Source organism: Leiobunum rupestre, chromosome 7 (genome assembly GCF_980474605.1).
Source record: "Leiobunum rupestre chromosome 7, qqLeiRupe1.1.hap1, whole genome shotgun sequence".
NCBI classification, from domain to species: Eukaryota; Metazoa; Arthropoda; class Arachnida; order Opiliones; family Sclerosomatidae; genus Leiobunum; species Leiobunum rupestre.
In genome coordinates, this window is record NC_143390.1 from 18,739,306 (window position 1) to 18,751,597 (window position 12,292).

The 12,292-nt window shown below is 36.4% G+C and overlaps 2 protein-coding genes across 2 annotated transcripts; one reads left to right on the plus strand and one right to left on the minus strand.

The window, feature by feature from the left end:
• Positions 1 to 485: 485 nt before the first annotated feature.
• On the plus strand, positions 486 to 3,561 carry RIOK1 (RIO kinase 1). The gene is made up of 13 exons (XM_090152839.1): positions 486 to 863; positions 1,105 to 1,145; positions 1,206 to 1,313; positions 1,380 to 1,426; positions 1,520 to 1,601; positions 1,678 to 1,943; positions 1,999 to 2,060; positions 2,131 to 2,298; positions 2,363 to 2,500; positions 2,575 to 2,678; positions 2,754 to 3,016; positions 3,079 to 3,132; positions 3,232 to 3,561. Exons 1-13 carry the CDS (start codon positions 793 to 795, stop codon positions 3,481 to 3,483), a joined length of 1,656 nt encoding a protein of 551 aa, XP_090008965.1. The 5' UTR covers positions 486 to 792; the 3' UTR covers positions 3,484 to 3,561.
• Positions 3,514 to 7,782, minus strand: LOC149934989 (dynein axonemal assembly factor 11-like). Its single transcript, XM_090152840.1, has 15 exons — positions 7,484 to 7,782; positions 7,328 to 7,421; positions 7,194 to 7,267; positions 7,061 to 7,138; positions 6,893 to 6,989; positions 6,751 to 6,826; positions 6,628 to 6,678; positions 6,506 to 6,559; positions 6,376 to 6,446; positions 6,201 to 6,305; positions 6,059 to 6,127; positions 5,925 to 5,990; positions 5,698 to 5,863; positions 5,550 to 5,614; positions 3,514 to 3,649 (listed from the first exon to the last, which is right to left on the minus strand). The coding sequence occupies exons 1-15, from the start codon at positions 7,491 to 7,493 to the stop codon at positions 3,577 to 3,579; spliced, it is 1,149 nt and encodes a 382-aa protein (XP_090008966.1). The 5' UTR covers positions 7,494 to 7,782; the 3' UTR covers positions 3,514 to 3,576.
• Positions 7,783 to 12,292: the final 4,510 nt, after the last annotated feature.

Here is a 12,292-nt window from a genome sequence, read left to right on the forward strand (position 1 = left end):
TTAAAAAACTGGCCTCTGGCCACTTACCATTTTTAACCTTCAAAATCAGGCGATCATAATTTTTGTTCAAATAGAGTGTAGAGTAGACGGACTCACGACACCCAGTCACCCACCCATACACACAATTGACACAAGGCCAAGCAGACAGCATAGAAGCAAAGACCAAACAATTTTAGGGATTAATATAAAATTTTTTTAATGAACTAAAATCTCGAAGGGAAAAACTTGGAATAAATTAAGTGGTCACCAGGGTCACTAACACCCCAAGCATTTAATTTTTAAACTGGCCCAGCTAATTTTTAAACTGGTGATTGGCCTGTGATAGTGCCTTATTTCTTACACTGTTCCCAGCTCAATGGTTCAGTACGTGACGTCTGCTTCCTTAAGTTCCTTCAAAGACTATATAAATTGTAGCGATAGCTTATATAGTCTTTGAGTTCCTTAATCCTTAGATTCTTTTCAACAGAGGCGATAAAGGATTTGTTCCTTGATTTTCGTAAATTGTTACATAACTAAATTTCGAAAACATTTAAAAGTAATACATAAATTAACCTTACTTCGCCGACTTCAATATTTCTAATAAATCGTTTGCCAGTGATAAAACCGTTGTCAATAACTCAATACTCAACAGACTCCTTGACAAATTGTTTAAGACTTGCGTAACACGTGAGCCTCAGCCTTACAGGCAACGGTGACATCAATCGCGAGTTCGCAAATTGAACACTCCGTTAATTAAGCATCGGCTTTTTAAAGAAACTTAAAGTGAATACTTTTCTATTTAAAATATAATAAATGTCTCTCAGCACCAAGATAAAGTTTCAGGAGGCTCAAGATGGCCAGTTTGAGGATGCTGAGGATGAAATGTAAGTTAGTTATATCATTAATTAATGTTTAATACATGGTTATATTGGTTCATACTACACATGATATCGCTATTCATTGTATGAAGATTGTATCTAACTTAACCTTAAGCGTGGCTTAAATGCTCTGGCTGTTTTAAGTTTGGAAACCTTTCTTTTGCTTCTAAAATCCATTAAATTATTGTTGCATTGTTATGTAAATCACTTAAACAAAATATGACTAACCAATGTCTGTAAATTTTAGATTATTGACAACTCAAGAAGGAGAAAATATGGATCATATAGGTTAGTATTTCATACCTAAACACACTTCTGAAAAATATTTATTCGGTAAAATTACTTTAGTTGAAACGTTAAGCATTGAAGAGAGTCCTATTGAATATAATGATTCTGGTGATAGTGATTTCAGCGATGATGATTTTTACGAATTTGATAATGCTAAAGATGCCCAAAGTACTATATTAAACTATAAGATTTAATTTCTCAGAGTTAAAAACAATTTGTTGTAATTGAATATAGGTTTTACAAAACAAGTTAACGCAGCCCGTTCAGGCTGTAATAGCCAGGTACTTGTATTTGCTACTTCTCTTTATTACCACTCATACTAAATGTATCAGAAATTCATGTATTCATATATTTGCTTCTATTATTTGATACAGAATAATCAACAAAACTCTAAAATATCAAATTACCAACCAAATGAAAAGCACATGAAAAAATTTTCACACAAAATTAATGTTGGTAAGAATCAACTTGATTAACATTTATTATCTAATCATTTCAAATTCTACAATAACTCATACAGCATGATTTTCAGATTCCTACTATGGGCCTTCGTTACCTGGGTCTGCGGTTAATTACTTGACAGAAAATTCCCGTAAACTTGAAAATGAGCGTGTAAGAGTGAAAGATAAATTTGAAAGGGCAACAGTGGAACAGGTTTTAGATCCACGAACCAGAATGATACTGTTCAAATTAATTAACAGAGGATTTATTTCTGAAATAAATGGGTGCATCAGTACTGGTAAAGAAGCTAATGTTTACCATGCTACATGTAAAGATGGTATAGACAAAGCTATCAAGGTAATAAAAGTTAAAGAATCTTCAGAACAAACAAAAAACTGACCTTTCGTTTTAGATATACAAAACTTCCATTCTAATCTTCAAAGACAGAGATAAATACATAAGTGGAGAGTTTAGGTAATCGAAGCATCTCCATTTGCAAATTGCCTATTTAAATTTTCTGACTTGCTAAATTTTTATTTGTAAGATTTCGACAAGGCTACTGTCGTCACAACCCTAGAAAAATGGTTCGAACATGGGCTGAAAAAGAAATGAGAAATTTACTAAGGATCCATACTGCAGGGCTTATTTGCCCAAAACCAATTTTGCTTCGAAGCCACGTACTTGTTATGGATTTTGTTGGCACTGATGGATGGTACGTGCAGATATTTAAATCACAAATACTTTTAGATTCATATATTTTGATTAAATAAATGCAGGGCAGCCCCACTTTTAAAAGATGTTGAGCTGTCAGAGTCAAAAGCTAGAGAGCTTTATTTGGATTCTGTAATTATGATGAGGAAATTATTCAATGATTGTAAATTAGTTCATGCTGATCTTAGTGAATATAACCTCCTGTAAGTGGCAGTACTTCTTATTAATCATTTAAATAATTGGAACAAAATTGAGACAGATTTCTTTCTTGCAATAGATATTTTAAAGGCAAATTGTGCCTTATTGACGTTTCTCAGTCTGTGGAACATGACCATCCGCACGCTTTAGAATTTTTAAGAAAGGATTGTACCAACATTTCTGGTTAGTTTCCCAAATTTGCTTCTTACTATCCATCAAATTACCTTCGTGTAAAGTTCACATTGGATTTTGATATAGAATTCTTCAGAAAAAAAGGAGTTTCTATTATGACTATCCGAGAATTATTTGACTTTGTAACTGATCCTACTATCACGGATCGAAACGAAGATGCCTATTTGGAAAAAATTCAGCAGATGGCTATTCCGAGATCGCAAGAGGAATTAGACCAACTCGCCAAACAGGAAGATGAAGTATTTAAACATTCTTACATTCCACAAAGACTTGCTGATGTTATTGATTTTGAACGGGATGTAAATCAAGTTAAAAAAGGGGAAAAAGAGGTACATCTCCAAAATTTTGAAAATAATACAATGCGTAAATCTAATACTTGTATTAACTATAGGTTTACTATCACACCATATCTGGAATTAAATCAGATTTATCAGGTCCTGCTCAGGTAGAATACTTATTTGAAATAAATAAATACATAAGTTATTTCCTCTGGGACTCATTTTTAAGCTTAAGTGACATATTTATTTCTATTTTTCCCCAACAGAAACCAGCTTTATTAGAAAATAGTGATAATGATGACAGTGATGACGGTGACGAATCGTGTTCAAATAGTTCTTCGGAGCAAATAGAAAGTGAGGATAAGAAATTTGTCTCATCAGCCAGACCAAGAGATGAATCACCTAACAGCAGAAAAGAACGTAAAAACGCTGTGAAGGAAGCTCAAAGGGTAAAGAGGAAAACCAAAACTCCGAAACACGTCAAAAAGAGAAAGGAGAAGCTCTTGAAGAAAAAATAAAAATTGAAGAAATAAATTTATTTGTGGATAGTGTATACATATAATAAAAGTTTTAAAATCTTGTTGAAATTAAAAATATTTTTGGTTTTCATTTTAAATTAGTTTTGGCATGTCATCCGGGTATTTTCGATCTTTTTCCAAATGTGGGTTGTTTCTTTTCGAATTTCTTTTTCAAAGGAATAAAATTTTATTAGTAATATAGCTTCCGGTTTTAGGAGGTATAGGCTAATATTTTTCTAAAAGTGGGCCCCTTTTTAGACTTCTACGAACTTTACAGAACGTGGTTCACTACGAATACCGAAGTTTCAAAACCATGTTAAAATAATATTTACCACTTTTAACAAAGTATTTGGCAATATTAAATTTTAATATTTAAATATATTTTTTAAATTTAATGTTTTTATGTAACTGGTTTAGCGTTTAAGGTAGCGGAGGGGTCATGCTTCGACCCTAGTAATTAACTTGATGAGCGCCCCCTTAAAATGAAAAGTAGCCTACCCTAGTACCCCTGCTGAAGTATAAAAAATATCGTCCCTGGTAGTGAGCTTCTCCCTGGACACTGGTTATACTCCTATGAATCCATATTTAAATGGTTTCCCCCATGTTTCAAAAGGGGTTTGTAAAATCAAAAGGAAAATAAATGTATTTACTGAAAATACCACTTATTTTAATTTCACTCTTTTTTTATTGTAACCGAGAAGTTTTGAACTTCCAAATTTTGCGTACGGGATTTTGAATATCCAAGTGATATCCGAAACTGATTTGAGATTTCAGAATATGATTTTCGTGTTGATTTCTGGTTTTTTGGGCTAATTTCGAGATTTTGGATCCGATTTTCTAGCAGATTGTCGGTTTTACAAGTGGATTTCCATATTTATAAAATCATTTTAATCTAGAGTGTACGGGTTTTTTACGAATGTTGCATCAAATGAGAATGACCATGGGAGGATTAACCAATAATACTTTTTGTTAGTATTAACAGAAGTTTATAAAATGAATTTATGACAGAAGTATTTATCAACGCTATAAAACATAAACGTACAAAACCTTCATATAAGCTGGAATCTCCCGCGAAACAATACCGCATCAAGACTGAAGTTTACGGGGTGTATTACTCCGCCTATCAATGAAATACGTGAAAATTTACACCGGGGATACTGATTGATTTTGAAACCATATTTTTCGAATGTAGTTTTAAAAAATTAGTATTTGATGTATTTCTCCCTACATCGGAAATGTATTTAAAAAAATCAGGAAGAGCGACGGACGGTACGTGTTAAAATTGTATAGCATCTTTCGGGATATGTTATTTTACCAAAGAGAACGTTGTACAAAGCGGATGTATGAAAATTAATTCAATAGTGCTTTCCGTGAGTTTCGAATTGAAAGCACTCTATAATTCGGTTGGAAATTAATTTTAGGTTGCTCCCTGATGTAAAAGGAAATCAAGTTTCGGCGGGAAAATAAATCTTTAATTAATTCATTCGACCTGTGTTTGACTTATTTTCGGCCTATAATAGGCGCCTAAATAAAACATCTTCGTGGAAATCGCCAAGAAGTAATGTATCCGAGAGCCAGGACCTGCAAGTTACTGTTTAATAGTGCTTGTTGAAATAATGGAAACTTTTCACCTTTAAACAGAACACCGTGTTTTTGCTAAGCCTTAATATGTCAAAAAAAAAAGCTACCTGGTTAAAAGGAAACACTTGTTGCCTACCGTACAGGTGAAAAGTTTCCATTATTTCAACAAGCACTATATAAACAGTAACTTGCAGGTCCTGGATCTCTGAAACATTACTTCTGTGGTTATTCCTTGAAGATGTTTTATTGAAGCGTCTATTTCCAATATACTCCGATATTAAAGCATTAATTAATTCATTCGACCTGTGTTTGATTATTTTCGACCTATAATTTCCAATATACTCCGATATTAAAGCATTAATTAATTCATTTGATCTGTGTTTGACTTATTTTTTACCTATAATTTCCAATATACTCCGATATTAAAGCCTAAACCTGTTATTTTGGGTAGAAGAATTAGAATAGTATAGAAGTTTAATTTTTACATTTTTGGTTTTTCTCGCAACGTATCCGCTTCGTGCCGCTTTGACAGCATTTGGTTTCGATGCACCTGCAAGAAACGCGCGAGTGCGATCGAATAATGTTACTATCCAATCAATAAAAACACCTGTGGGACTTTTCATTTTGGCATACTTGGGGCATTGTGATCTGCAGCTTCCCGCTGGCTCGCGATCTCTCCGCCGACGATTTATCCGGATGAATCTTTTCGGGCAATACGAGTTGAAACATCTTCCCCTTGACCAAGAGACGGACGTACGCTGGTTGTACGTCCAAGCAAACGTCGGAGGTATCCAAGTACCTTGAAAATTTTTATTTTCGTAACGCACGGGTTTGACACGCAAAATCATAAATCAACTAACCTGAATAGTTTGATTTCCAAAACGAAAAAATTCTCCTCTTCGTCTTCCGTTAACTTAAACTCAAGCCTATAATTTTATGGTGAAAGAAAAAATATATCCGATCTATCTATCACCTTAACGGTGACAACCCATACTTGGCTTCGTTGATATTGAGAGGTTTGCCTTCTTTGTTGAACAAACTTCTTTCCAGCTTGGGCTGGGCCCTGAAACGTGATACTCTTAACTCTTTCAAGACATTTCCCATTACACTAAAAGAGGTTCGATCGTGTTTCTTACGGCTCCGTGTTTTCCTTCTTGTTTTCTTTCAATTTCTCCAGATGCTTTTGCGCTTGAATCCTGGACTCTGGCGTGTATTCGATGGGAGTCGTCCAGTAGTCGCCTCTATGACCCGTACAAGAAACAAACAAATTTCTGTCATTTTCAAAAAGTATGACAAACGTTTCCTTTTTACCTGTCCGCGTCTATTTCGGTGGTCTGTACGTTGTGGTTTTCGTCGACGGATACCTTTTTGAGAACGCGTCTCTGCGACATTTCAGAAGCGCTTGTTGTTAATCAACATTTTATAAAGAGACCTTTATTACCTTTGAGTACAACTCTTGTTGCTTCAGAATCGCTTCTCTGATTTCTTCTCTGTCCTATCACCAAAAAATTAAGTTTAAAATACCACGGAACCGACAGCTCCAAAACGTCTTTAGTAACTTACTTTCTTAGCCTCGTATCGTTCCGTTCTGGTTATTTCTAGTCCATCAAGAGCCTCGGAAACGAAATGCGATATCTTACTAGTTTCTGACTAGAATCATACGGAATTTACACGTATTATACTCACGGTTAATTGGGGAAGGGCTCCGATTACGAAAGACCTGTAACCCTCGTACTCCGCGCAAGGATTTCCCGACAGGAATCTGCGGTAACTCCTCGAATTTTACATTTCCGAAATATCTCTATTTTCAATAAAACAATGGACTTACAGTTGGGTGAGGTTATAATTCGCCGTTAATTTCTCCACGCTTGTTAACTTCCAAACGAAATTAATGGTCAAATCGAGTTTATCCAGAGATTCGCAACCTTTAATACGCGCGGACAGTCTCTTAGAAAGCTATTCAAATTGATCGGTTAAGGCCAAATATTTGAGATACCTTCCAAATTTTCAATTTGTTCAATGTTATTGAGAGTCAAATTCAGATACTGCAATTTCTTCAAACGGCTCACATTTTCTGCAACACCAGAAATTTAATTGTCTGTACAAGCCATTCTCGTCGAACACCCCACCTATTTTGGGAATGATATTATTTTGCAAATACAAAATTTTCAAGTCTCGACACCACTTGTCCAAATACTCGATTCTACGAATTCGTAGATTTCGATTAAAACGTGATATTGGTAATTTGTAATCTAAGTTTTACTTCTCGATTCCCTCTTGATGAAGCGTCAGCTCTTCCAAACTCGATATGAGACCTTCATTATGCTCGGCGCGTTTTCTGACCAATTCCTCGGTAACTATCAGCGGGAACAATTATAACGCGACATTTGCGAAGTGAATTTAATTAAGCATTACTTACTGCGCACCATGATTCTGTCTTCGAGAACTGTTGAAAATGATCGTACCGCGGTAGTTATTGTCCACCCGGTGCAAAACGCGACAAATTCTGATAGACAGCCTGGAAAAGGTACTACGGGAAAGGAACCTATTCGGGGCGGGAGGAATTTTTTCCCTGCTTACCGCGTGTTGATCTTAGAAACCCTCGAGTTATCGGTGTCGAAAATCAGTGACTATGTAATTAGATATAGGCTGGTCACTATGGCAACAAAAGGGTCGCTCTTGATTGCTCCTAGTAAGCCCGATTGACTTTTCTGCCGCCGTGTTCAGGGTTAGTCACGTGACCACTCTACGCGAGGAAGGCTTTCGTCATTTGGCCGATGTCGTGACTGCCAAAGCGTCACGCACGCAAATATTTCCTTCCGTTTTTAAAAATGACCATTTCATTTTTCTCTTGTCCAGGGGTTGGAAACAAGGCGGGCGGGAGGGTTGGTTATTGAGCCAACTACTGTCTTGCTCGTGAACAATCGCGTCTTCACCCCCTTCTCCCCTTCCTGACTTAATTTATTCCACGGTCATTACCAAGGAAGCGGATTCGTTGCGATAGTATTGGTTTCCCATTGTTGATTATTGTTTAGACAATTTTTACATTTTTCTGGTGACTTAATTTATCGTCGCTAAATTTCTACCAATGCAATTTAAATACAAATTGCCTACTTATAAAAAGCTGTATTTTTTAAGTTCCATTGACTTATAAATAAGTTATTTGTAATATAAACACGCCCTTACGATGTTCTTTTGATATTTGTTTCTATTTGGGTTACGGAATTTTGTATAAGATTGATTGATTACACCACGTTACAATTTTATATGAATAATGCTAGAACGTTGTAATATATCTCATACAAAAGAAGTATCCATCTAGGCCATAAAATTGAAACATGAACCTTCGCAAGTTCGAAGCAGATTCCATTGGCCGCGAACACCATGGCTCAAATTTTATCGCGCGTATTACCATAAGTGTATAATATTGTTACATACGTTTGACACTTCCTATTCTTCACATGCAAAAAATGTACTGAGAGCTATTCACAAGACAGACTGCATTACGGGCTTCGTCGCCATTTTGCGTCCGCTTGCTCCCGCGTCACACGTAGCCTTTGACAGCGCCTCGCTAAGGAGGGGAGATTTTCTTCTTGTGATGACGTCACTTCGTTACTATCTCACAGTAAAATATTCCCCAAAGTGACAAACTTACGGAACAATATTATAGACTTATGGTATTACCTTTCTTATCCATGGAAAATTTTAAAATTACAGTGCATAGGAATATGTACTAATTAATAAATCATTTCCACTCCCTCGCATTATGTTTTCTGCCAAAGAGCATTTTGAAATCTTGTTTCAAGGGAATGTCATTAGCAGGATAGCGAAATGAATACTTATCTCATTAGAAGTATATTATACACTTCTGATAATACTTTTGACTTCTAAAAAAATGCTTTTGAGGCAAAGATTTTAATACAAAGTCATATGTTTGTGTAACTTGGTAATTGTGAAATAGAAAAGATCCTTTTTCCCTTAATTTCGTTATTGCTGTAGTTAGAATAAAAGTGTAACTATTTTTGGAACAATTCTGATGATTAGAGAACGATATTGGCGGATATTTCCCAAAACCAATACGAAATTCTGATAAACATTAAAATAATCCTAATTTCTCCCTTCCGTAGAATTTATATAGAAAATAAAGTTTTAAATAAATAAGATACCGTAAGCAAAAAGGGACGAATTTTGCCAAACGGAAGAAATTGAATGACTTAATACAGTAATACTTAGTATTTCTGTCACCCAAAATTTTCCAATATTTCCGAATTTTTCCCTTCCGACGGCAGCAGGCGCTAAAGCTTCTAACCAATGAAAAATTTACACAATAAAATGCACGATTTTTGACGGTTTGTGGGGTGATGTGTTTGTTGCTCCTAGGTGCCAGGCACTTCTTAGAGCTCATTTAGCTTTCCTTTTTCCCTACTAATTCACGTAACTAATTTGTTTTTAGGATTTGGAATACCAACTGCTTTTCTACCAAATGAAAATTCTTTTACGTAATAATCAAGTTTATTTCAATCGTATTGACTGGCCCGTTTTTCGAAATAATAGCATCATCGATATATTGCCCGTTATCATCAGTATGCGTGATGATATTATTAATAAACTAATATATTCATTGAATATTTCGATTTCTTAATAATGTCTTCCCTTTAAAATGGAAATTTCTTTTCGCGAAACACATTGCTACTGGCGTCGCTCCTCCAACTATATAAGCAAGTGGGCGAGAAGATATCTAGTTATACTTTTACAATCGTGACTCTGGCATATTCGAATACATCGGAACGGTTAAGCTGAACATTATGGACATGAATATTTGGGATATAAAACGAGCCGGATTTTTCGTCAAAATTGTGGTCGAAAAGGTAGTTTATCTCACATAAGTACCGACCTCTTGGGACTTACAAGTTTACTAAACGTTCCTGGTAATGCAGATCGTCCCCGAGATAGACATCGAAGTCAACAAGACGACCAACAAGGTTATTCGCGCAGAGGGTTACGGGGTGGAAGTTCTCAAATGCATCATCCAGTACTTCAATTTTACGTTCGTATATACTTAGATTGTAAAAAAATATGTTTTTGGAATTAAATTTTCAGTAAACGGTTAGGTACGAACTTGTCGTCTCACCCGAACGAAATTTCGGCGCTAAGAGGAACGGAAAGTGGATTGGTATGGTTGGTGTTCTTCAAAGAGGGGTACGAATTCCGACATTTCCTATTTTTTGCCAAGCGCGATAACTTTTCTCCCTGCATCGCCAGGAAGCTAACTTTAGCAGCATCATGCAGAATTCCTTCATCCGCAGTAAAGTGGTTGATTTCGTGCATCCCGACTATTTCGACGAGGCCACCTTCATGGTTTCGGCACCCATTCCCCTTCCCACGGCTTTAGCCCTAATTAAACCTTTCTCTCTGCAAGTGAGAACTTTGATTATTTAGAAATAGCCTCGCTTTAAACTATGGTAATACGTTCGGTATTTCAGGTGTGGTTGATTCTCTTGGCGTTGTTTCCGTTAGTCGCCCTTTCATTACAGCTAATATCTGTCAATTTCGAAAGCCACTCCAACAGGTTTTTTAACACTTTCGGAGCAGCATTTTGGTACGAGTTAGGAACATTGTTAAACTGCGGTAATGCTTCTTATGTTCTAAGGGTTGGTAACATAGACATTCCTAGTGATATGATTGGTTTAATGCTCAGGGGCCAAGCTGAACGAAAAGGAACGCCATTCCATTCGCTTAATCAAGATCAGTTGGTTGATTCTGTCTATAGTGGGATGGACTTCGTTCTCGGGGCAATTGGTTTCTTTCCTTAATTTTCCCGGTACGGCGTTTTGCAATTTTAATTAAAAGGGAATATAACCTTAACGGCAGATCCCAACAAACCACAAAGTAGAGCCGAAAATGTTAAAAACCATAGGAGAGAGTGGTCAACAATGAAAACCTTTTGGGGCCGTGCTACAGAAATAAAGGTTATATTCCCTTTAAGACGGGCTATCTCGAGCTAATTTGTATTTCGACCTTGAAGGTTTGGAAGAACCAATTGACAACGTGGCGCATCTCTCGAAAGCGATTGGCAAAGGGAAACTTATCGCTGGCAGCATTAAGAAGACCTTTCTGCACGAAGCGTTGATGGTAATAATACCCGGAAAATTTTACCTATAGTCGATATCAATTGAGAAACGTATTAAACGGCAAATAGGTATCGAGAAACCCCAAGACACTGCATTTGCGGGACTCTATTGAGAAAGACCCGGATGGGACCGGCTCGGATTCCGTCGAACATGGCCTTAGGAGGATTCTGATTGGGAAGCCACGCTACGCCTTTTGTTGGGGGCGGTTCAACAGCCGCATTATCGCTAGTCGCTTCGGGATCCAGAGATTCCACTATCTGAGAGACCGCCTCTTCACTGTCATTAACGGGAATGCCCTGCCCAAAGGATCCATCTTGAAAAGCCATTTTGATTTGTTGTAAGCGATGTTTTTAGCCTAACTAGTTATCTTAACAACCGCCAGGGGTTATACCAGGATAATTCGGGAATCTCAAAAATTGAGGTATAAGTCTGGCTTTGAAATTATTTAGTAAAACCAAAAGTAGCATAAGACCCAACAGTGTGTCAGCTGTACCTTCGCGCCTATTAAAATTTCTAGTGAGACCTAGTCACACTATAGAATACATAACCTACTAGTTAGAATTGTACTAGCAACTTTATATTTAGTCTAAAGTCTGGCGCGATTTTCTCTCTTCGATTTACTCACCCGTACACATACGTTCTAAAACGTCTCACTCGGCGGCGCTGGAGTACCTCGATTTTGATTTCCGACCCCACTTCGTTTCCCTATTTTACTTTGCGACAAACTCTCATTAGCTACTATACCATTCTGACACACTTTTGGGTCTTATGCTACTTTTGGTAAAACGAAGCATTTTATTTAGTTAAGAAAACTATTTGTCCCCTGCAAAGTCAAGGAAAAAAGTCAATTGGAATAGTTTACACTATCAATTAATGATCTCAGAATAATGTTACAACCTATAATATATAATTTAATTTTTTTTTGTAAGTTGTACTTTGTTCACCTAAAAATTAAAAATTACCAGGAATATTAAATCAAAGTCGGAAATATTGGCAATAAATAAGTCGTCAGAGGTAACCTGGAATAGTCAGTCAGAAAATTTAGTACGGACGCCGATCGCTTTCCCATTAAAGGGCAGTAGCCCCGCCAGGGATTT